Source organism: Prosopis cineraria, unplaced genomic scaffold (genome assembly GCF_029017545.1).
Source record: "Prosopis cineraria cultivar Desert tree isolate PC_DT_omini unplaced genomic scaffold, ASM2901754v1 PC11, whole genome shotgun sequence".
NCBI classification, from domain to species: Eukaryota; Viridiplantae; Streptophyta; class Magnoliopsida; order Fabales; family Fabaceae; genus Prosopis; species Prosopis cineraria.
In genome coordinates, this window is record NW_026555342.1 from 23,943,720 (window position 1) to 23,971,079 (window position 27,360).

General features: G+C 31.5%; 1 protein-coding gene and 1 pseudogene across 1 annotated transcript; one reads left to right on the forward strand and one right to left on the reverse strand.

Moving 5' to 3' along the window:
* Window positions 1-7,491: 7,491 nt before the first annotated feature.
* LOC129286357 (cysteine-rich receptor-like protein kinase 44) lies at window positions 7,492-17,303 on the forward strand (annotated as a pseudogene).
* A 916-nt stretch (window positions 17,304-18,219) lies between these two features.
* On the reverse strand, window positions 18,220-18,900 carry LOC129287130 (pathogenesis-related protein 1-like). The gene has a single exon (XM_054923287.1). The coding sequence runs from the start codon at window positions 18,859-18,861 to the stop codon at window positions 18,355-18,357; it is 507 nt and encodes a 168-aa protein (XP_054779262.1). The 5' UTR covers window positions 18,862-18,900; the 3' UTR covers window positions 18,220-18,354.
* Between the last annotated feature and the right edge of the window lie 8,460 nt (window positions 18,901-27,360).

Consider the following 27,360-nt stretch of genomic DNA (forward strand, 5'->3'; position numbering starts at 1 on the left):
ACAAGTGGAACAAGCATAGTCCTTGGACCAAACAAGGGGCCTTTTATCCCTAATAGGTCTTATCCTTTGTTCCTCTTGATTATTAGATTCAGTTATGTCATTATTCTCAATAAAATGTGGCTTTCTTAATTCATTTAATTTTGCACATAGTTTAGGTATAGGATTAGACATACCACGGTTATCTTCTTTATTTCAAACTGGAGTTCCTCAAAAAATTGTTGAGCTTCATTCTGTTTAGAATCCTTGACATCCTTAAAAGGGAACTTAGTTTCAATAAATCTAACATGTCTTGATACAAATAAATGGTTAGTTCTTAAAACAAGTAGAATAAATACCTTTTGATTATTGGGATAACCCAAAAAAACACAAGGAAAAGATCTAAATTTAAACTTATCAGTAACAGTTAAATCAATGGCAAAGGCAAGTGAGCCAAAAATCTTTAATGTATAAAAATCAAGCAGCTTATTATAAACCAGTTCATATGGTGTTTTGAATTGTAGGATTCTTGATGGGGTTCTATTTATCAAATATGTAGCCATCTGAATACATTCACCCCCACTAACTAATAGGAACTCCAGATTGTGAGGTAAGGCATCTAGACACTTGTAAAATTATTCTGTGTTTTCTCTCAACCACTCCCTTTTGCTCTGGAGTATAGGGACAAGTTGTCTCACGTAAAATCCCTTTATTTTTAAAGAAAATTTTTAGTTCACTACTCAAAAATTCCTTACCATTATCTGTCCTAATTCTCTTAACAGAGGCAGAAAATTGGTTTAGAACATATGCCACAAAATGCTTAATATGAGAAACAACTTCATTCTTGTGTCTCATCAAGAAAATCCAAGTAGCCTTAGAAAAATCGTCAATAATGGTAAGAAAATACTGATAACCTTGCTCTGTGGGCTCTCTATATGGTCCCCATACATCTATATGCAACAATTTAAAACAATATTGAGTCTTAATAGAAATAGAAGAAAAAGGAAGCTTTGTTTGCTTTGACTGAACACATGTCTCACTAATTTTATTATTTCCATGAATAGTATCCTTTAACAAGTGTAAATGTTTCATAACAAGGAAAGAAAGATGGTCTAATCTATAGTGCCATAACCATTCATTACTAAGTTCATTGTCTACATTGTTTTAAATAGCATTAACAGCAAAATTGTTAACAGTCAAAATGTATAATCCCTCCATCAATTTACCAGTCACCTTCATCTTGCCATCCGGAAGGCCCTACACCAAACACATGTTAGGATAAAAGACAACTATACAGTTCTCTTCTTTAGTCAACCTAGGTACAAATATTAGATTGAAACACAATTCAGGAGCATATAATACATCCTTTAATTTTATTCTTCCTAATAATGTAGTTCCTATATAAGTAATTGGGACGCTCTGACCATTAGGAATCTTAATGTTTCTCACAGGACCAGTATATTCTCTATAAGAATCCAGATACTTCAAATCGCTCACCATATGAGTGGTGGCCCCAAAATCCAAAATCCGGCGTATTTTAGATTTAAAATTGAGATAATTATGCAAACTTGTACCTGTAAGAGCATGCACAGTAGTCTTTGAGTCCTTCCTTAGCAATTGTAGGATTTACTCATACTACTCTTGTGTGAATGTAGGTGCCACAGTCTGTTCTGTCTTATTGACACTATTAGCAGCTTCATTTTTCTCTTGAGTTGGCTTGCCTTCCTAAGACCATTTACTCTTTGCTCCTTTGAAATTATCTAGAAATCTGATAATTTCATAGTAGCTCTCTTTAAGGTGTTCTCATTTGTGACAATGAGGGCATTCCAAAGATAAGTTACCACGACCGTGACCTCTTCTACGTCCTTGTCCTCTTCCTATTGCCATTGCACTTCCTTCTATAAAAGATAGTTTGTTGGATCTAGTAATAGTCCTCTGTGTCTCATCTTCCATGATCATATTGTATGCCTGATTCACAGAAGGGAGAGGTGACATTAAGACAATCTGACTTATTGCCTATCCATATGATTCATTGAGGCCCATAAGGAATTGAAGGAGATGTTATTACTAGATTAAGTCAGCATATACCTTTGAGACTTCACATTTGCATGTTAGGATGGCAATTAACGTAGATTGCTCCTCCCACAATTCTTTCTACTTTGTATAGTGCTTGAAACTGTCAAAGAACCTTGAACTAGGGAATTAATCTCACGATATACCATAAAGATTCTTGAACTAATAACATTGTCAAATCTATCTTTTAGACCTATCCAGACATGGAACACATTCTATGCATATGCAAGTTCATTTACCAGATCCTTTGACACACAGTTGAGCAACCAAGATAACACCACAGCATTGCATCTCTCCTATTGTGGATGAAGTGACAAATCCTACGACTCTTTCATGCAAGATCCGTCAATAAACCTTATTTTATTCTTCCCAAGTAACGCGACCCTCATGGATCTACTCCATATCACATAATTTTTTGGTCTGGTGAGGATATGAGGGACGAGCGACACTACTTGTGTGTCCAAAGGGTACATGTAAAGGTGATGGGTGAAGTTGATAACATTGTTGGTGTTCTTCTGCTCTTCGACCATGGTTGGATCTTTAAAAATCAAGATTCATAAGGTTTACCCAGGGGGAATCGAGAGTCAGTGAGAGAATAGAGAGGATTTAGGGCAAGAATGAAGTACACACTGTGAAGTATATTTGTGAGATTGATGAGATCAGTACCTTAGTTGATGTGCTGAAACGCAGTGTTCTACGCTAGTAGAGATACCTCAATGGATTGGTTTCTTGATTTCCTGGTCCACTTCTTAAAATTTCGACAGGTGACCTTGCTCATGATACCATGTTGAAAACTGTGGACCTCCAGACTACAATCAATGAACAGGGAATGCAAAAACAAATAACCTGATTGTATTGATCCAAAACATTTGATACAGCAAGTATTTATACACAAAACTGAAAGCAAAAATAAAGACAAATACAAAAATATCCCTCACATAACCTCAATACACAGCCATACCAAACAACAGTGACACAGCATCAAGGAGAAGAGCAAATTGACGATAACACAGGGGAAGAAGAATGATTAGCAAATGATATGTTTTTGTAGTAGCAATCAACTCCCATGGTGAAACCTTGAAACACCTACCATGATGCTAACAGAGGAGAAAGAAGATTTATGAATAGAGAAGAAGGTTTGTCGCATCCTATGTTGTGGCAAGAACAGAGGAGAAAGGAGTTGGGTGTTTGAGGGGTGGTTAGTGAACTACATCGATACTACAGAAAGGAGGAGGAGGTCCCAATGTACTCTTATAGCTGCTTGAATAGAAGAGGGAAGGAAGATCGGATTAGACGTTAGGCTCTCTCACTCTTAGCCTCTAGGGCATCGATGGAAAGTTGATGGAAGAGAGGAAAAGAAATGTTGACAGGTGATGATTATTGATGTCAGACATGGTGGATGGATAAAATGAAGAATGGAGGATGAAGCTTCTTGAATCTAATCTCTCTCTTGCTCTCTCACCTTTTGTGAAAATGTGGATTTGTGTCGGTGAAGGGAACAAAAAAATTTGATAGTACCAGGGACATGATGGTAATTTATCAAGGTTGAAAAGTAAAATATTCTCACTTTTGCTTCTGAAGGATTCAAACTAGAACTTGGACTTGAATGTCACATATACTGACCACTGAACTACCAGTTTGCCTTGATAAACTTACCCCCTAAAGTATATAAAATATATTTAGAATGCCTTATCCTAAATTTTTACCTTATTTATTTATATTATTTTTTCTAGGTATTACAACAGCTATTAATAAAATTAAGATTATGAACAATAAAAATAAATATGTAAATTAATAAATAAATTAATTAATTAAAGTACTCTATCATTTGTTCTTGTAAAATAAAAATGGTTATGTAAATAAAAGAGAGAGTATATGAACATGTTAAATCAATACTTTTATGAAAATGAATTGCTAATGAGTCATTGGGACGCTATTCACACACCTGAAATATTTTCAAAATTCAAAATCCACCTCTTATAACCTCAATCAAATTTCTTCTTTTCTAAACACCTTATAAAATATATTAAGGTTTTAGTTAACATTGAACAAGTTCAAAAATTTCCTCCCGACATTATCACCCCCAACTGTAATAAATTTGAAATTTTAAGACTAAGATTTTACACATAAAAATTGCTCAATAGCTAATGGTAATTACTCCATTAAATTAAAATTTTTGTTAGGAAACCAAATGTGCACTATTTCCAAATCACCCAATAAAAACTTTTAACATTCAACTAGCTACACACATTTCTCCATCATCCCTTCATTGTTAAATTCCTTTGCAATATTCAAGTCAGGTTCACAAATCATTAACACTCAAATCAGATATACTTCTTATATGTGAGTTAGTTAAATTCCAAAATACATATTTAAACAAAATTCCTTCAACCAAGCATTTTATCAAACACTTTGTAAGTATCAAGCCACCAACTATTACCGACTTCTCCCTCATCAGTTCCAACTCCCGAAATTTTATAATAAACGTATTCAAATCTATCAAACTCCAAAAATATATATGCCTTAATAGAAAATTAATCTCAAACACAAAGAAGTCATTACGGTTAAAAGGCAAAAAAAGTCCACAATTTAGCCAATAACACGCGCGGAACAGCAAAGAAGAGAACTTAAACTTCTATACCTCATGTTACCAACCAGAGATAGAAAATTGAAAACTCTTACAGCTATGCCAGAACAGAAATAACACAAAACAAGGAGAAACCCGAACAGTGAGCATCGAAGAGACAAGAGAAGACCGATGGCAAAACAGAGGAAGAGAAGAAGGCAGCAAGAACCCGTACTCCGACAGCAACAATGGGAACGCACTGTCACCGGCGGCCGCTGACTGAACGATGGAGGAAGGGTGACGACTCGCGGCTGCTTGAACGAAGGAGGAAGATGAAGTCTCCAGCGCGCGCGCGCACGGACGCCGCTGTTGAAGGGAAGAAAGTTGAAAGGCTGAACACGCAACATCTTCACCATTTCCAGCGGCCACTCACAACGGCGAAAATAGCTCAAGTCGTCGACAACCAGGAAAACAACAACTGGACTAGAGATAGATGGTTCAACACTGAAGAATGAGAGACTCTATGTCGGTGAAGAGGTGGAAGAATGAACGATGCTCTGTTTTTGTCGCACGAGTAGAAGAATAAAAAGCTTTTGTAAGAATGATTGAGAAAAATACAGGAAAGGACCCTAAACTTTTTTTGTCAACATAAAAGATATGGGGCCATTTTTAGTAATTTTTTCAAAATTAAAATAAAATGAAATTAATCTATTGCTTAAAAAAATTTGAGCCCTAAACCATCAGGTAAGCTACTATTATGAGTTTTACTAGACCACCACTCCTTTTTTTTATAGAACAAAAAATTAAATAAAATAAAAATTGAAAGAGAAATTTATTTAATTCAAAATTTAGGATCTTTACACTTTTATCAAGACTAAAAGTAAAATAAAATTCCTCTGTTTGCAACGATAGGATCCAAACTTGGATTTAATAAATGATTTATTACCACACATATCACTAGGCTACAATTTTACCTTGTTACATCTATTACAAAATTTTTAAATAAATACATAAAAATGTTATTATTAATGTTAATATGATATTATATATATATTTATATATATTTCAAGGCTATTACACCAACAACCCCAACAAGGCCAAGAGGCCTACAATCCATCAGTGACCTAAAACCTTAAGAGGATGATGTGGATGATTACTTGGGTGATGACATGAATAATTGCATGTGTTGACCATGTCATAGCATGTGACAGGCCATTTCCAAAACCCCCATGGGTTAGTTTTCAATAAATTAAAGACCTAATGTTATTATATATATGTGGAGGAGTTCAAAAGAGCTTTAATATGTTAAATTAGGGTCCAAATGCATTATCTAATAGACCATGGGAGTTCCAGAATGTGAATCAATCTTATTCAAACCCAAAAGGATGCCCAAATAGCCATTCAAGTTTATGGACATGAACATCCATTTAGAAGGTCTAAGAATGAAGATTATAATGTTAGAAGCCCAACCAAGTGATATGCAAAACCCATATGGTGTCCAAATTGAAGAATGCACTTAAAATATCATGTGACATGCATGTGCCTTGGAGGAGAAGCATAACGGACGTTCAAGAACATTCAAGAAGCATCAAGAGGTGTCCAAAATTCATTAATTAGGATTATATTTCATTTTTATTTAGTTTCCTATTTTATGTTCAACTTGTGTTTCCTAAGACTATTGTTAGTTTCCTATTTTGTATTTTCAGTATGTGTTGGATCTTTTGAGATTTGTTTAGGATTGAGGAAATATTCTTGAGCATTTGACTCTTCCATTCCCATGCCTATAAATAGGCGTCCCATATGTACTTTTTGAACAAATTAATAAATAAGAATTGTCTCTTGAGTTTGTGTGCTTGTTTTTTAGAATCCTGAGGTGAATAAAGATATGATCAAGAGTCTAATTAATTTTGGTAATGTTTTCAAAGGTTAAAATTGCTAAAAATAGGAGCTCTAAATATCATAATCCTTATCTTGATCATTATCTTTATTTCTTCTCTTCTTTTATTTGTTTCCCGACAAAATTGCAAATTTCCATAACATGTAATCACTTGAATGCATCTTCAGAGATAATGTTCTATAATAAGATTGTGTATTACTTTTTAATATAGAATTAGAGCATCTAAATAATTTATATTTATTGAGAAAATTTCCATGTAATTTTCAATATTTTTTAAAATCAATTATCCGCAAAATTGAATGCTGGTTTTAACTTCCAACCCGCCATGTTTCTGTAGTTATTTCAAACGAAAACATATACTCCCTTCAGTGCTTAACATAAGACAAAGTTTTGTTCTTAATATAAGGCAAAGATAGATTAATTAATTTTTTTTCAATTTTACCCCTTATTTATTTATTATCATTTGAATTCAATATCCACAGTTTATTATGGTTATTAATTGCAAGAAAGGATAAAATAGAAAGTTACATTTTTTTTTTCTTTTTACTCTTTGCTGTATCCTTAACTAGTCCAAAAGGTTTGTTCAATCCTGTCAATCAGACTTATGGAAAATTATTAGGAAGAATTATATTAAAGTCTCACATAAAAAAATTAATTACTATAAAGTTTAATGACAACTGAACTAAGAAGATTGATAATAATTAATTTTTTTATGTGGGACAATTCTCCCAAATTATTAACACAACAAAGCTTGAGTGACTTGCGTGTCAACCTTTCCATCATCATGGAATCAGTCCCACCACTTATTGACCCCTTTAAATTTGATTTAGAAAGTCAAAACTTTTAATTTTTAATTAATAATTACATTTTTAATGACATCGCAAAGCTTGACTGACTTGGGTTAACCTTCCCCCATTCACGTCATGAATTGGCGCTTCCATAATTGAGAAGTTAAACCTAATACAAGCAAATTTTAATCATGATTTATGGGGGTGTTCAAACATCAGGTAATACTGGGTTTGTAGTCAACCGGATGCCCAATCTTAATGAGACCATATTACTAATTTTTGGCCCGAGTACCAATCCTACTCGAATTGATCTGAGAGCAAGACAAGATCAGGTTTGGTCACAAGACCAAGACCGAGTTACAAAACTTTCCTATCTCAAAAATGGGACCTGTTGGATCATAAAAAAATCAAACTAATTTCCAAAAATAACAGGGCCTAATATCCAAAAATAATAAAACCTAACATATCACATGAGCTCATAATTAAAATGGAGTCTAATAGCCAAATTTATATACTTTATTTAACTTTTTTATAGTTTATCAGCCATTAAAGAGAAGCTCAAACCCCATAGTCCCCACTGTTAACAATATATTAAACGCGCAAAACGAAGCAAAAGTTGAAGATCAAGTTAAACTATTGCTCTGATAGTCAAATGAAGGATCATAAAAAATATTTTAAAACAAATAGAACCACCTTTGCCCCGCCCCTCCGTCAAAACATGCTGATTATATCAAAAAAGATTTCGTCTTTATGTGGCATTAACCTTTCTTCACACAGTAATGAACAAAAATAAGAGATACGAAGTACGAGGGGCTAGAGAAAATGACAGACTGAGAGTTACAGAGCAAACTGAGTTTGACGCATGCATAAGTGATATGGAGAGGAAGAAAAACTTGAATAGAAATTGTGGTCCAAGTAGATCTTCACAATGAGAGTAGAGCAGAAAATGGATTATATGAATAGCGGCATTGTAGAAGAGAAAGGAGGGAGATGAAACTCGACGGCAAAGAGAAAGTAGAAATAATTAAGAGATAGTGAAGTAGTTCATCTAACTTTAGGGTTTCAAGAAGCTTCTACCAAAAACAGCACCTACGATTAATTTTTTTTAAGAAAAAATAAATATACCCCGAGTCAAAACAGGCCAATTAGTTAGGACCTTCAACCAGGTACCTAGTCTGACCGGTGTATAAGCTAGTCTCAATCTCCCATTTAGTCTCTAGGCTAAATTTCACTGGGTTGAAACCTAGTCCAATGTCACCAGGTAGATCGGGTTTTTGGGTTCTTTGCATAGGCCTAGTGATTTAGAAGTCTTAATTAATTTTAAAAATTGTTCATTAATTACGAGATTATATTTATTTTATAAAATAAAAATTATACATATAAAATTAAAAAATTGAATTTACACCATCTAAATTGTGACAAGTTACTCATCCTCTTTGGAATATAAACAGATTTTAATCGCCTGACGCAATTTAAAATTTTTTTTGTTAATGCTAATAATTATATTTGAAATTTAAAAAAATTCAGACTAAAATATTCTTGTAATGGATTATACAAGTTCATCTCGTGAAAATAAACTTTAATTTTATGGGGGAAATTTGAAATAAAATAAAATAAAATAAATACTTCTTGAATTTTATAGTTTCTCTTATAATAAAAGACAATGAAACATATCAAGTAGGTCGGGCGCAAATGATAACAGTTTGGATTCATTAAGCATCATTCTAGAGTTTGATTCCTAGAAGTGTATATGGAGAGTATTGTTTGGGAGAAGACAATACCTTAAATGAATATCAGATATCTCAAGAGATTAGTTTTATAACTACCGGCCATGGGATACTTTGGAAAACCAGAAGAAAAAAGAAACATATTATGATTTCTCTTATATAAAAAAACAGAAGGATTTAGCTCCTTCCTCACGCCAAAGAACATGCTCCCCCATTTTCCATGAAAATACAGAGACTAATAAAAACTCCACAAAATTATGAATTCTTCGCTTCAGGTCGAACACCAACAATAACAAACCCTTCAACCTCACCATGATTACTCACAAATGCTTCTCCTTCTCTTCGCTTCAGGTCGAACACCAACAATAACAAACCCTTCAACCTGGCCATTATTACTCACAAATGCTTCTCCTTCTTCTTCCTCATCATCATTGAAGCATCACCTACTTATCTTTACCAAAACTGCTCCACCGCCGGAAAAAGCTTCGCCGCCAACAGGGCCTTCGAATCACACCGGACCACCCTCCTCTCCTCCTTAACTTCAGCCAATACTGGTTTCTACAACACCGCCTTTGCCAGTGGCGGCGACGCCATCTACGGCCTCTTCATGTGCTGGGGTGCGGGTGACATCTCCCTCCAAGTATGTCACCATTGTGTCATAAATGCAACCCACCGGTTACCTTCTGATTGCCGCTTTTCGAAGGAGGCTGTAATATGGTAAGACGAGTGCATGGTTCGCTACTCCAACGTCTCTTTTTTCTCCGCCATCGGCAAATGGCCTACGTTCGTCATATTGAACCCTAGCAACATCTCAGACTCGGATCAGGCGAGGTTCAAGAGTTTTTTGTTGAGTTTTATGAATGAGACAGCGAATGAGACGGCAAATAAGGCGGTGGCAAAACCTGCGTCTGAGAGGAAGATGTATGCGAAGAACGAAACGAAATTTCAGTCTCAAACTTTGTACAGTCTTGCTCAGTGCACGCCGGGCCTACACATGGATGATTGCAGAAGTCGTCTGAGTGGTGTGATCGGGAATATCCTGATGTGTAGTGAGGGGAAGATCGGAGGTAGAGCTGCGAATCCCAGTTGCAACGTTCGCTATAAATTGCTTCCATTCTATGATTCCGATGAGCAAGTCGCGCCGATGCCGGCAACAGCTCTGGCTCCGTCGCGTAGACCGATAATTCCATATTTTCCAGGAATCAATTCTTCACATCATCCTCGACCTCGAGGTAATGTGTTGGGCAAATAACCGGGCACAAGCTTCCATTAAGACATTTTATTTATTTTTGGTGTAAAAAGATAAAAATGCCTTTTTCTCTGTTTTTTTTTAATTTCCTACTACTTTCATTTCAAATTATAGAGTATTTTTGAAGGAGTTTTTTTATTCAAAATATAAAGTATTTTGTGTAGATTGAGGTTTTATTAAACGCTACAATTCTAATATTACTCTTTCTCTCTCTATAATTAATTTTTATTTTTTTCGTTTCAATATATTAAATGATGAATATTTTTAAAAGTTTATATTTTTGTTTTAAAAATTAGATAAAATTGTTAAGTGTATTTAATAAAATTTATTAGTATGTAAAATTTTATTTAAAAATATCTTATAATTTGAGGGCGGATGAAGTACTTTATTGCATTAGTTCATTTAAGGGCATTTAAGTCTTTTCATTATTACAAATACTGACTTTGACAGACCATAGATAACTAAAATGATTTAAAAATACCTTGGAACTTATGGCCAATAATTTGGATCTCTTTTTTCCAATTTTCCCTTGAATTTGTATTTATTAAAATAATACTGTCTCTGTCCCAAAATATAAAGCACTTATGAAGAATTTTTTCTATCCCAAAATATAAAATATTTTGAATAAATTAATGTTTCATTAAATGCATCAATTTTAATATTGCCCTTTCTCTCTTTACAATTAATTTTTTTTTCAATATATTAAACAATGAGAGTTTTTGAAAGTTTATATTTTTATTTAAAAAAAATTGTTAAGTGTATTTAATAAAATATATTGGTATGTAAAATTTTATTATAATTTGAGATGAAAGGAATAGTTTATTTAAAATTGTAAAAATAAATTTATATTAATTCCAGACCTTTCAGGTTTGATTCGAGTGGCCCTTATATATACATACATATATATACACACACAGGTGTTCACCACTCTCAGAAATGTTATAGGCACTATTGTCAGAATCAGACTGAACTGAGAACCAGCCATAATGTCTGGTCTAGAACTTACGAAGACCAATCAAAATGTGAACTGGTGGAAAACTAGTCAAAATTAGCAAGCAGAGGTTTATGTTTTTTTTAAAAAAAAAATTGAATAGCCCAAAATTGTATTATTTTATGTTTTTATTTGTTCTTTGATTGATTTTCGTTTAGTGATATATATATATATATATATATTTGGTGATTTATTGGTGACTCTAGCTAGTTATTTATGGAAGTTTCTACTAGCTTAGTTAGACTATTAATCTGCCATATGTTATGATTTTAGTTATATGTAATGGACAATAATTAACATTCTAGGCTGAGTATATATGAGATTGTACTAATTTGACATGTATAATAAGATTGATATGAAAAAAAATATTACAAAACATATTTGGACAGGTAAGGCAATATATGCATAAATATTATATTCTAAGTTACTTTTTCATATGTATTATTTAAAAGATATTTTTTTAATTGAGATTTATATGTCCTTTGGCCAAAAAAATATTGAGATCTATATGATCATGTGAACTATTATAATATTGGCTCAAGAGCCAAGAAGAAAAGAAAGAACACTCTCACTTTGATAAAAAATTATCTTATTCTTTTGTGATCTTGAATAGAATGGAATGAGGGCTATTTAAACTAGCCTCAAGTAGACAAGAAATTAGTGCTAATGGAGAGGTTATGGAAGAAGTTAATTCTAAATGGAAGGTTATAGAAATTAAAAGCATTTAGTAAAAATATACTTATTGGGGGCTTATAAAGATTACAAACACCAAGAAAATTATGGGTAGGAAAATTACGGAGATAGCAGGGGTTATGAAGATGGAGCATCCAATTCTGTCTCATTCTCTTCGGGTTGGACATGACTCACTCTCGAGTCAAATTTGGCATCGTCATCGAAATATAGAGATTGATGAACAACTTTGAATTGTAGAGACTCCACAAACACCAAGAAACTCTACTTTCTCTGAATAGGCTGATGTGTCACTGATTAGACACTTCAATTGACAAATTGTTGATATGATTATCTTCAACATCTGTCAGACATGTGTGGATAATCTCCAATCTTGAGTTTTTAGACTTTTTGAGCATGAAGGTAACAACTGTTTCACTTGAAACTGACCAAAAGTGATTGTTCAATGGTAGTAATGTCAAACTGACCTTTATAACTTCACTTTTTCAGGCCAAACTCATATTTCCTCATCCTTTAGTCATCTTTCATCGGACTTGGGACCCTGCTATGATACCAAATTGGCTCAAGAGGTAAGGAAAAAGGAGAAAACACTCTCACTTTAATAAAAAAAATTGTATTATTCTTTTGTAATCTCGAATACAATAAAATGAAAGCTATTTATACTAGCTTTAAGTAGACAAGAAATTAGTAATAATGAAGAGATTATGAAAGAACTTAATTATAATTGGAAGGTTACAAAAATTAAAAGCACTTATTAAAAATATATTTGTTTAGAGCTTATAAAGGTTACAAACACTTATCATGACTTATGGGTAAGAAAATTACGAGGATAGTACGTAGGCTTTATGGGGATCCACTCCCGTCTCAAATAAATTGGCCTGTCTAATGCCACGTCCTTCCAAAAACATTCGTTACATCGGGCATCATAAGTAATATTATCGAATACTGATGAGGACCATTAACACATATGATTAGTATAATACTAATATTTATTGTGGGGCTGGGTGCCCTCTCTACCTATAATGTAGGGGTACCTTTAATATTGAACAATTCAAATTCGGGAATTATTACTCAAGTACTCCTTTATATATATATATATATATATATAGACAGAGAGACAAGAGAGGGAGAGAACATAAAAGGAATTGCAATCGGCTCATCATCCTCAGGGATGATTTAGACCATTTATTTTCTTCTGAAATTATCTTTGCTGTTGACTTAAAATTATTTTTAAATGTTTTAAAATTATATTTATTAAAATAAAAATATATATAAATTATAAAATATTATAATATTAAATATGAACTGTTCAAAATATATTTATATAGTCAATTAGTTAAAATTATAAGATTTTTAAGATTAAATTGGACTTTTCATATCATATCTATACTATCTAGAATACATCTGAATAGTTAATTTGTAAAATTTATTAAAAATAATATTAAATTAAATTATTTAGATTAAATTTGTACTGGTCAAATTGGTAATAAACAAATGTATTAAATATTTCTATATTTTTTTACATATTTTTATTTTAATAAATATAAAATAAAAGTAAAAAGCTTAAATTTAGACTATTCATATCTTATCAGAGGTGATGAATATCATGATATTTATTCTCTACTAAGCATAAAAAATGGTCCATATTTAATATTATAATTTTTTAAATTTTTATTTTAATAAGTATAATATAAAATATTTAAAAATAATTTCAAGTCAACAGCAGAGATCATTTCCAAAAATAAAAAAAATCAATGGTCCAGATCGTCCTTGAGGATGATGAGCACGCGAATGTATTTCCGAACATAAAATTATGACAAAGTGCGGGAAGTCGTTCTTCAATTTATCTTTTTTTTTTTTTGGGGGTTGGCCAAACCGTTCATCACTCAAAGCACATTTTTCTTTTTTTCAAACCAAAAGTTTATAACAAAGGATAATCTACAATTTTAATTATAATTTTTAAAGATATTTGCCAGCATTACATTCTAATTATAGAAATATATTTGATGAGATAATCCACAATTTCTCTTTTCACCTTAAATTTCAAAAAGGTGAAATGATAATATTTGCGTTTTGTACACCTAATCCTAGTTAAGTCATAACCATTCTATTTTACACAAACACAAACACATCATTAATATATATATATATATATTGAAACAGATGTTGAGCATTGACGTTCTTGTAACTCTTCCCATCCATAACTTCAGCCATAACCTCCATAACTCCTCAATTAAACAATTGTAACTTCTCCATTTTATGTTAAAGCTTTGTCTCCTCCATAATAGTATAAATAGGACCTTTGTTTTCCTTGTAAGGCATCTCATATCCAAGCAATAAAGCATAATTTTTTTTTCCATTGGTTTCTATACCATTTTGGTATCAGAGTATAAGGCTAAAATTTTGAACTTCATAGCCGATGCTCTCAGTCGTTGACATGTATTGCTCACAATAATACAAACCAAAGTTGTTGGGCTTGAACTTGTCAAAGAACTGTACTAGGATAATTTTAATTTTTGAGAAGTGTGGGAAGCAACTACAAATCAATTTCTCTACCAGTTTATAGATGTGATAGATTTTTGTTATAAGGCAAAACAATATGCATTCCTTAGGGTTCCTTGAGGGAGGCTATAATTTGGAAAACTCATGACAAATGACTAGCTAGTCATTTTAGAAGAGACAAAACAATTGATCTAGTTAAAAAGAATTTCTATTGGCCAAGGCTTGAACAAGATGTCAACCGGCATATATAGTGATGTTGAATATGTCATTTAGCTAAGGCCAAGAGTCAAAATATAAGATTTTACATGTCATTGCTAGTTTCAAAACCACTGTGGGAAGATGTGAGCATGAATTTTGTTCTTGGTATACCACAACTCAAAGGCAGAAAAATTCTGTCATGGTAGTTGTGGATCAATTCTAAAAAATAGCTCATTTCATTCCATCCCAAAAGATCAATGATGTTGTTCAAGTAACAGATTTGTACTTTAAAGAGATTGTTCGTCTCCATGGCATTCCCAAAACTATTACTTTTGATCATGATGTTAAGTTTCTTAGCCACTTTTGGTTGATACTATGAAAGAAGATGAGAACTAAGCTTCAATTTAGCAGTGCTAGTCATCCCTAGATGGACAGTTTTACTGAAGCTATGAACAAGGTTCTTGGCAATCTTCTTCACAGTTTTATGGGGAAGAATTTGAAGTAGTGGAATCTTATTCTTGCTCAAGTTGAATTTACTTATAATAATTCTATCAGCTAAGCAATTGGGGAGTGTTCATTTGAAGTTGTTTACAAAACTCGTCCCCTTAGTGAGGAAATTAAGGAAATTAAGAAGTTATATGAGCAAGTTTGTGAACGAATCTAAAAGCAAAACTTAAGATACAAGACTTAACATGACAAATGTTGGAGACAACAAACTTTTAACGTAGGAGACTTGGTTTGGATACATCTGAGGAAAGAACTTTTTCTTAAACAACTAAATGTCAAGTTGTCTCCAACAGCTAATGGTTCATTCAATATTGTTCAAAAGATTAACAGTGCTTACAAAGTGGAACTGCCTGATGCTTATAGAGTGTCTACCACTTCAATGTTGTTGATCTATCTCCTCATGTTAACAATGATGCTAAATTTGAGGGTGAGTTCTGTCCAACCTGGGGAGAATGAAATGGATGTTGAGCATTGACTTTCTCGTAACTCTTCCCATCCATAACTTCAACAGTAACCTTTGCAACCCCTCAATTAAACAATTGTAACTTCTCCATTTCAAGTTAAAGCTTTCCATTCTTTAGTTGTATTCAAAACTCTGACTCTTTCTTGTGGCTTCTTGACATTTAGTAGCCACTATTGTGATAGTTGTGATTTCTCTTGTCGCTGGTGGGATTCTCTTTTATTTCGCTTACTATCTCTTAAAGATTCGAATTAAGAAGAGTCATAGGGCTGTTCTCAGGCACAAATACTGTAAGTAATTTTTATTCCATCTATTTACTCTTACAAATTTTGATTGGAAGTCAAACTATATACTTTATTTGTTTATTTATCTATTTATATGTGTTATTTGTCTAGTTGGAAGGGAAAGCACAACTTTAGAGCAACTGTAATTCAGTCTAGCTACAATTGAGGCTGCAACAAATAAGTTTTCTCCTAAAAAAAGTTTAGGGAGAGGTGGATTTGGACAAGTTTTCAAGGTGACAAATGCCATCAATTAATATTGTAAATGTTTTAATTATATGTGTGCATATATTCATTTTCAATATTCGTTACAATCCAATTAACTAAAAACTATTCTAGGGTATTTTTTCAATTTAAGAATGAGGTTTTATTAGTAGCTAGACTCTAGCATAGAAATTTAGTAGTGTTGCTAGGATTTTGCATTGAAGAGTGAGAGAAAATACTTGTCTATGAATTTGTCCCTAACAAAAGTCTTGATTACTTTTTATTTGGTCTGAATCTTCTAAATTCATTTTAACTTCTATTTGAAATTTGTGCTTCATTCATGCCATGCATTTTATTAATTATTTCGTGCCTTTTGTTATGTACATATATAGGTTCCTAAAATAGCGGAGTATTACATTGGATGGAGTGTAGCAAAATTATAGGAGGAGTTGCTCGAGGAATTCTTTATCTACATGAATATTCTTGTCTCAAAATTATACATTGTGATTTCAAACCTATCAATATTTTGTTAGATGATGAAATGAATCCAAAAATTTCATATTTGACATTGCATTTTCTTTTCAAGTATATGTCTCCAGAATATGCAATATTCAGATAATATTCTGAAAAGTCAATTGGTTTTAGTTTTGGAGTTATATTTTTAGAAATTATCAATGGAAAGAAGAATACAGGTTGTCATGATTCACAATATGCTGATAGCCTCTTAAGCTATGTAAGTTTTTTTTTTTAATGCAAGGCTTTCAAAAAAATTCTCTTTGCATCAAGATTTCTCATGTAATCATCTCATCATCATTTAAATTGGAGAAAGATTTATTTGACAATATTGTATGATGAGCTCATCAAGCGTAATCATTGAAATAATAAATTTTACTTAATTGTAGATTTGGAAGCATTGGAGGGATGACAAGTTGCTAGAGGCATAGGCTAGTGGGATCATACAATGAAGTGATCAAGTGCATCCAGATTGGTTTGTTATGTGTTCAAGAAAATCCAAATACAAGACCTTCCATGGCAACGGTTGTTTCATATCTTAGCAATGATTCTATTCAATTGCCCTTACCACAAGAATCTGCATTTTATTTGCAAGCTCAACCGGAGCTTTCTATTACCAATGGAAGTGGAGAATCGTGTTCTGTTAATGAAGCTTCTATAAGTGAATTCTTTTCTATCTAATTCAAGGCTTTTTATTTCCATGGTTTAGAATGATTGAGATTGGTGTTTGTTGGAATGGCTAATCACTAAAGAGGAGGTTAAATTGGGTGTTTTGAAATGTTTGATTTTTGAAGATCAAACTCAATGACACATCAAGAAGATCCAAAAATAGAGATGAATAGAGTTGATGAAGATGAAGAAGAAAATTCACAAGATTCGATCGGCTCCATAAATTTAATGTTATGTTTGGAATATGTGAAAGGAGTTTCAAGAAAAAGAGAAGAGAAAAATCTTAAATGCTTATTATTTATGTTTCTAAGGAAATGATGCTTCCCTTAAATACGGAAAGTATGTTCACTTCACTTTGGTAAAGGTAATGAATTATTTAACCTTGTTTCCAAGTTTTCCCTAAGTTATTTTGACTATTTTGCAAGAATTTTGGGGGCCAATTCTCGAATATGTTCATGTAAAGAGCCCATAGGAAGAAGAAGCAAATTTACAAGTGAAGAGAAGAAATTTCTTGTGGACTTTTTGAAGTCACATGTAAGCCTGTGTTTGGTATTTTTGGCTTTGGCAGAAAAATCATGGTTATCAATGCTTTGTACGACCATCAATTTGATAGTACTTTAACATATACACGTATATTTTGCAACATGATCAATCGATTGATGAACATAGATCAATAGATTGAAGAATTCGGCAGAAGCAATTCTTACTGTTTAACACAACCGTATCCATCAATTGAAGGACCAATATTCCTAATAATTGTACTTTTTTTTATTAATCGACATGGCTATCATCAATATTCAGTCATCTATGTCAGCAAATATTAATAGTATCACCTTCTATTTAAACAATGAGGACAAAATCGATAGCTGAGGCATTCCTAGGGGACCAAAAATTAATAAAAATTAAATTTGATAAACCAGATTAATAATTGAAACAAATTTAAAAGGGAAAAAGTTTCATTATGGCCTCTAAATTTCTTCTTATTTCACCACTCCCTGCGACACTACTTGATTATCTTAATACAAAATAAGAGATATATTATTTATTCCAGTTATTTAATCGTCTACCTAATAATGACTTTCCCTTCAGAACTAGGAAACAAGCAGAATGCATTTTCTTCAATCCTATTAAAAGGTCTTTGTCCAACTCTGTTTCCAGGAGGATCATAGATGCAGCCTATGAAAATGCCTGATTCATTGTAACACCTCACTTTAGCACACCCAACATAAACCGTGCTCTTCCAAACCACCTGAGTGTAGTGCCGGCACACCGTACCATTCACGCACGAGTTGCTATCATAGTCATAGTTCGCCTTCTCATCCACCCACAACTTCACAGCGTCGGTGCCAATCATCTGGTCGCCGGAGCTCCATGCGAGGTTCTCCCCGTACATGCTCGGAGCACCCAAGGAGTGAACCAGCTCGCAGTCGCCACGGCGTTGGTCGGCATAGTTCTGTGCCATATCTGCCATAGCATCATTCCAAACTATGTCTGGAACACCCACTTCTGATCTTGCTTTGTTGTGAGCATTTACATAGTCTTGTGGCGAGTCTTGAGCATAGGCATTCATGGCACAGAGATAGAAGAAGAGAGGAAATGAAAGTTTGGGTGATAGATGAAGAACTGTTTATAAGTCAATAATGTTGATGGAAAAGTCAATTGTGCTGCGGCTACTTTTTTTTTGCGCAAATTGCGATCGGCCGCTTGACACGCGTCAACTATTGAAGATATTTTGATCCACCATTGTTGAATGGTTCAAGGGGCATACTTGTCTACTTGATTCAAAATCATATATAAAAATTACAAATGTAAAAGTATTACGACCGTTTCATTATTGTTGATCTTTTTCTTTAATTGGCTCCCCAAAATTCAAAATCACTAGAGCCGAGGGGACCCATATTAAAGTAAAGACATTTTAGGGTCCTGCTTGAAGCCTTGAAGTGACTTTCCACGAGCTATTCATTTTACGAAGCCTCTAAAAATAAATTCTTCACTTGCATACAAAGTTTCTATCACTTTCTGTTTTTCTTATAACCATTCTTCTTGTTTTTTTTTTTTTTTTGACTAGCCATACATGGTAAGATCAGGCAACAACACTTAAAAGGAAAGTGAATTGGGCGTTAAGCAAATTTTTAATTTATAAAAGATTGATTGTCAAAATTGAGCTTGATCAATAGAGGAATCAAGGAGTTTTGTTGAAACAAGTTTAGTTAAGCTACTTAAAGCAAGAATTTTAACAAACAATAAATGAATTTTCAAGTCAAAGATTGAGGTTAATACCAAGTGTCCAAAATCAAGAAGGTAGTTAGACTGAAGTTTAAATATTCTTTTAAAAACATATTTGAAATATTCTAACAAAGATGAGTAAATATTGAAAACAAGGATATTGAAAACAATTATCAAAACAAAATATTAAAAACATTTTGTAACAAAGTTTTCCAAATCCAAGAAGCAAAAGAGATTAAACTTTGAAAAGTTGAATGTAAAGAGTAAGGGTAGATAAATTACATAGATCTATTCATCCTAACTAGTTAGGCCAATCACTTGACCTACATTTAGTCCTCAAAACACTTATTGAGATTTTCTCCATTTTAAAAACCACAAGTTTAATTGAGCACTTGTGACATACTGTAATCTCTCATTTCAAGACAATCAACACCTTACAATCACTTAGAGAAATCAACACCTTACAAAAGAAATCTCACTTAGACAATCAATGTTTCTTGATAAATTCTCTCTCAAAGAGATGATAGAAATAATAAAGTACACTCAAATAAACTCCCTCAAAGAATATATATATATGACAATTAAAGCCTATAAACTATAAAATTGATAGCTTTTCAAAAACTTATGCAAATGATAATAGAAATCAATTAATGCATCATAAAATCATTACCCACTCACTTAAATGATGTTCTATTTATAGTGTGAGGAAGATTAGAGTTGTTAGAGACTTTAACTAGCCATTTGGAGCCATTGCATTGCATGTAAATATGAAGAAACTAAGAAAAAAAACACTTTATATACAAAACTCATTAAATGCATGTCAAAACTCTAAAATTCTTGTTTTTAGATTCATCTTTGTATGGGCAAGTAATGCAAAAAGGCTTCAAGAAGACTTAGCTCAATGCACATGTGAAAATTCTCTAATACTCACGTGTTTTAAGAAGGCAAAAGAACAAGCTTCTTTGGAAACACTAAAACACACGTGTAGGCTATCTAGATCATGAGAGGAATAGATGCAAGAAGTGATTGACCTCTTGAAAACATAGAATGAAAGAGATTAACTTAGGTGACATCTAGAACTCGTGAGTGTTGGTTAGATAAGTTTTGAACATTTAGAATGAAAGATATTAACTTTTGTGTTCAAGGCTCAAACAAAGGCAACATTGAGTTACAAGCTGAAACTCATGTGAGTGTGCTACAACTCGCAAGGATGAGTAGGTTCAATGACTCAATTGCAATAGGTAGGCTAATACTTGTGAGGATAAGATCTAGTCCTTGTGAGGATGGGTACTTTAGAACTTTGCTTAACATTGTCACTTTGAAACTTGCATGTCACACCACTAAAACTCATGTATTTTAGGTTTCCAGAACCAAGCTCTTCTCTACCACCCTAAAACTTGTGTGTCTTAAAACTGAGACTCGCATGTTCTAGGAGTCTAGTGCCAAGCTTCGCTCTATCACTCTAAAACTAGCATGCCAAACTCTTAAGCCAGTGTCTTTGAGCAGGCTAAAGGGAATCTCTTCTCTTGAGTTATAAAATTCGTGAGCTCCAAATTGAAACTATAATGTTTTTGCATCACAAAATCAAAGGCATTCTGAAACTCTATAACTCGTGAGGTTTACTTTAATACTCATGAGTATGACATGAAACACTCAAAGAACAATCTAAAACATTTGACTGCATCACATGTTTTCTAGACTAGAACTCCTGAGGATGGATGAGATTAAAGCATGAAATGCACAAAGATATTTTTTAAATTTAGAAACCAAAAGTGTGTGTGAGAGCCTAAGACTTGCATGTCAAAAATGTTTTACCATAAAATGCAAATTCAAGCTCTCTTGTTCTTTTAACACTAAGAACTAAGAGAATGTAAAATAAAACTTATGACACTAATTCTTCTATTGTTCTAGCTTCTTTGCTCTCTTGAATTAGTTTTGTCATAATTGATTTTATAATCTACAAGCACAAAACCCTTTCTTGAGTTTTGTTATCATCAAATCAAAATATTCAACATATACGAGTTGCCAAAGAAAATAATAAGTCTTTCAAGATGAAGCGCTGTTATTGTGTTGGTTTTGAAAAATATTTAGAGAAATTATTCTTATATCTACACAAGTAATCTAAATACGGGAAAATATCATGAAATGATAAAATTACTTTAAAGTCTGGTATCCTGTACTAAAGCTATCAATTTGGTATATTGATGTTATAAATTATTGTGGAATAGTTTCACTAAAAAAAATTGTTGCCGAATAATTGCTAGAAGAATTATTCAATTGATAACTAAGTAACAATAATTAATCACTGTCTTATAATAATTGACAACTTTAATAAAGGGCATGAAACTTTAAGGTAATTTTGTAATTTTATAGGACATTTCAGTTGAGTGTGGTCACTCTTCTCACCGGTGAGTGTGAGTCTGTGAGATGGTAATGCGATCAACGTCATCATTTTTCAGGCATACGCTGAGCATGAATGAGAGTTAAAATTTAAATCAATCATTGGATGAAAGATATTAATAAAAAATTGAATAATAAATAAGAATTATTTTTGGGTATAAAGAAAATGTAATTCTCCCAAATAATCAAAAAAATAAAATTGGGAGTTAAAATTAGACTCAAGAAGAGAAGGAAATTTGAATATGAACGAAAGAAAATATTTGGGAGAATTGTGTTAATAGTAATGATTTGGAAATACTCAAAAGAATTAATTATAAGATTCCTAGTCTTGAGGATTTTTTAAAACATCATCTTATTCTTCCTACAAAAATTCCAACAATAGTGAAAAGAAACCGAGCTAAATTTTGAGCCCAAAATATAAAGGGCGTTTGTTCCAACGGAAGAGAACAATTATTTAGAGTATGTTTAATTTCTGTTCATAAAAAACTGTTTTCCATTTTTAAAAATAAAAAAATTAAAAAACTCATTTGAATAATTGTTTTCAAAACCGTTATCATTCAAAAAAACAAAAAAAATGAAAACATCTTAACATTATTTTTATTTTATTTTTCTTATTTTTCAAATTACATTACATTTGATTATTAAAAAATATAATTTGTTTGACCAATTTCTATTATAAACTATCATAATTAACCACATGTAACTATGATTATTTGCCTATTTTTTAATTCCAAAATTATTTTTAAATTAACCTAACCAAATATATTTTCATTTCATTTTATTTAAAAATAATTATATAAATTATATTATAAAATAATTCTTAAAAATAAAAAACAAAAACTGAAATCAAATAGGCCCTTACTTTCTTGGATTATATCTTGGGTTAAATACATTGGGCTTTGGCATTGAAGAGCTCAGGAGTTATTAGAACCCACTTGCAACTCATGTTACCAAAAAACAATTCAATAATTCGCCTAACCAAAAAAAAAAAAAATTCAGTAATTCCTTCCTCCTTCATTTTTCCGCAAGGCAGCATTGAGTGGGGGAAAGAGAGAATTGTTTGGGCATTCATGCCGGATAAAGCTGAAAGAGAGAGAGAGAGAGAGAGAGAGAGAGAGAGAGAGAGAGAGAGAGAGAGAGAAACCCAGCCAAATGCTTTTCAATCTACATAAAAACCCACTTTCATGCCAAGGGTCTCAACCCGGCCCCCCCAAAAAAACATTATGAGGCCAGAAAGGGCCAAGATGGTTCTCGCTAGGAGAGAAGCCTGGAACTTTGCATATGTGAAAATTGTAATAAAGGATATTGAAAACTCATCATTTGATTTAGAAGTTCGGTGTATTGAGAGCTCTTTTGAGTTTTGACACGCTCGTGCACAAAAAACACAACAAATAATTTTTGGCACATCCAATGACACTATACATATGTGGCTATGGCACCATCATGATTCAGATATTTTGAAGAATAGCAATGGCATGCCTGGTGTGCGTAAGGGTGCCTAATCCCTTTCACACCGACAAAATCAATATTTAAAAATATTTTGTTAATATTTGAATGCTCAATATCTATAATTTTCTTATTAATGAAACTAATAGTATTAGAGTTAAAAGATTAAAAAATATTTTTAAAAATTAAGATACCAAAAGAAAATTTTATGCAAAATTATATAACTAAAACAGTACTTTTACCTGATGGTTATAAATATGTACATGCATATTATAAGGTTTGCTATATATTCAATAAGTGTGAACAGTGTCACTTGTTTTTTGAATTCAGTATAGAATTCATGTAGCTGGCCAACCAATCAAGTTTTCTTTCAAATATGCAGTCTCATCTTTTCTTCAATTAATTTATCATCGGTTAAATGATTAATTTATATTTTCTGCTCTATTTGGAAAAAGAACGATACGTAATATTACTATATTTGGACAGTCCATTTAATTTAAGCCGTATAAAGTTCTATTTATTTAAAAAGATTAAAATATATTTTTAATCTTCTAACTTTATATAAGATTTCAATTTGATCCTTTAATTTTATAAAGTATCTTTCTAATTATTTAACCCTAACATTATTAGTTTTAAATGATAACTTTTTTGTGTCAATCACTATTATTTTGAAAAGAAGTAAACTTAATATGTTAACATTTAAAAATATTTTATTAATATTTAAAAGTTTAATATAAAAATTTGTTAGGATAAAACTAATAGTGTTAAGATTAAAGAATTAAAAATATATTTTATAAAATTAAATGATTAAAATAAAATATTGTATAAAGTTAAAGAATTAACTATATATTTTAATCTATTTAAAAACGTACTGTTAGCAAATTTTAATCGTCTCTTTATAAACTGAAGGATCAAATCAAAGTTATAAAACTAACAATTATTGCGAGATAATAAAATAAAAAATTGTGACATGTGCACTCATGATGATGCATGGCAAACGAGATACTTTTATTGGCTGGAGTAAATTCCTTCTATTTTCATCGCTCCATGACACAACTTAATAATCTTTGACTTGGTGCCTTAAATGTGTCTTTCTTTAATGTAATTTATACTGCTCAACCTTTTAAATTTTTTTATAAAAAAATTAATTTTTATATAAAATAAGAGACATTTTAATATTTTAAAATTTTAAAATAATTTTTTATATTTTTATAATTTTTCAATAAGAAATACCATAAAATAGTATAATTTTAACCTTTTTTATTGAAAAATCATTAAAAACAAAAAAAAACCCTACAAATTTGGGATTTCAAGATATTAGAATATCAAATATTTTATGTAAAAGCTAATGATCAAATGAAAAAAAAATGAAATTAAAAAGATGGAACAATATAAACGAAGCGGGTTTTTTTACCAATACATTATAAATAATAATAAAAATTCCCCAAATGCTACATCGTGGAAAGTATTTACCAAAATTTTACACTAAAAATTGTTCAAACCGAGAATGATTTTATAGTTGTGAAGAAATCGTTCACACCAAAAATGATTTTCTAGTCAAGAATTATTTTTTTATTTAATGAAAAGTGAAATCATTCAAGCCAAGAACGATTTTAGCTTTTTTTTTAATTGACATGACATAATATTTATTGTCAATCATGATAATCTCTTAATTTCTCTCATCATTATCATCAGCTCTTTTCACCTCTCCTAAACCTACTCAATTCAAGTCTTATTGCATGTCACCCTTATCATCATCCTTTTCAACTCACTCACTCATACTCATTTTGGATTGTTCATGCCTTTAGTTGATAATACCATACTATGTTGAGCTAAATATAGCACTTCTACTTCCTTACATGGTGGACCATCAAATGAAGCATACGTCACCCCTCGATGGTCGATTTCTTTAGTTGAATCACCTTAGTTTGATTTAAATATACTAACTACAAAAATAAATGAAACACTTGAATTTCAAGAAGATGAGAAAATACGACAACAATAACAGTCACAACATATGAGAAGAAGAACTAAATGTGGTGTCGAAAGTCACTATTTGTGAGGTAAATTAATTTTCACTTTTCATTCATGCAACTTAATCATTTATTATTAATTCTCATAAAACCTAATAATTATTGGTAATTTTTAATTTAATAATTATTAGGTTTTATGAGAATTAATAATAAATGATTAAGTTGTATGAATGAAAAGTGAGAATTAATTTACCTCACAAATAGTGACTTCTAGCATTACATCTTGTTCTCATTCTCATACGTTGTGACTATTATTGTTGTTGTTTCTCTCATCTTCTTGAAATTTAAATGTTTCATTTATTTGTGTAGTCAACATATTTAAATCAAACTAAGGTAATTCAATAAAGAAATTGACTGTTGAGGGGTGATGTATGCTTCATTTGATGGTCCACCATGTTCGAAAGTAGAAGTGCTGTATTCAACCAAAAATAATGCAGGATCACCAAGTAAAGGCATGAATGATCAAAAATAAGTAAGAAGAAGAAAATGAAAGTGTTTTTGTGTGATGTGTTTGATGATGATGAAATGAGAGATGAGAAAATGGGAACCCTTAGGGAGCAATTTATAGGGATTTTGATGTGAATAATTGGTAGTATGGTTTGATAAGCGCATATTTTATAATTAAATAGGTATAGATTTTAGTTTGAATTTGATTATATTTATTAAGATTCCATATCTATTTAATTGATATTTATATATATTTTCCCTCATCATTTAATTATAAGATAAAAAGAAATTTTAATACAAAATCCACTCATATCCTTTTATCTTTATATTTTGCAGAGAAAAAAATAAACCAAATAAAAGGAAAGAAAGAAAAGAGAAATATATATATATATATATTAAAGTCCCGCATCGACAAGGAAAAGAAGAAGGAGCCTCTACTTTAACTATAAATACTCCCTCCATCAAGAGGGAAGGCACCCAATCATTTATCTGAGTACCTCAAGAATTCTCTTTGAGATATTTGGAGCTTATAGAATCATTCTGAAGGCTGAAAGCGAGATCATTGAGGAGTTTCACAAATTATAATTATTTCTTTTCTATTCCTTAATGTTCTTTGTGATCATTTTTTATGATTGGAGATTTTAGAACGATTTTATTTGATTTTATTATATGTTTCTAAATTACCCAATTGGAGTAAGGATGTAGCTTAATTGGGGAGCTAGTTTTTTATTTCCTTTGTTTTGACTCTTTGCATTTATATTTATGAATTTTTTTATTTTTCCCAATTATATTTATTTCTCTTGTTCGTTATATTGATTTAATGACTGGCCACCATTTAATCAAATCTATAGGTAATCTTAATGGATTAGGAAGTGAAGAGAGAACCTAGATATAGAGAACTAAACATAAATAAATAGGCTAGAAATTGTTCTAGAAATTTGTGATGATTTAAACTATAGCTTCACGGTTTAATTAGTTTCTTAAGTATCGTGGGAATGATTCAACACTAATTAAAAAGGGACTAATAATTCGGAAGAATACTAGGACACTTTAGAAATAGTTATCACTATAATTGATCAAAGTCAATTCAAAGGGTAGAAACTAGTAACTTATAGGTTGAATTCTAAACCCCAACGCTTCAAGTGATTGCATTTTTATCATCATTATTTTCTTGATTTACTTTTATTTCTTATATTTTCATCAAATTTATCCATTTTATCTATTTTTTTGAACTATTAATTATTTAAATTAGTAAAAGTGTAACTTTCCTATGGGTTCGATACCTAGAATACTCTGGGTAATTTATTTACTATGATCTTGTAATCTTGTGAGAGGGATCAAGTTTTTGGTGCCGTTGTTAGGGAAGTCACAAATTACTAAATTTATTTTTAGTTCATTTTAATTTCAAATTTTAATTTTTTTTCCTTTTATTTTTTATGCAACTGAGAAGTTCTGGTGATTTAAATTTGATTCCTATTAATCTAGAAATTAAACAGTTTTGTAGGAAAAATAGATCT

Bases quoted from the DNA above. Each gene is read 5' to 3' on its own strand.
- LOC129287130 (XM_054923287.1), bottom strand. From the start codon at position 18,861: ATGAATGCCTATGCTCAAGACTCGCCACAAGACTATGTAAATGCTCAC.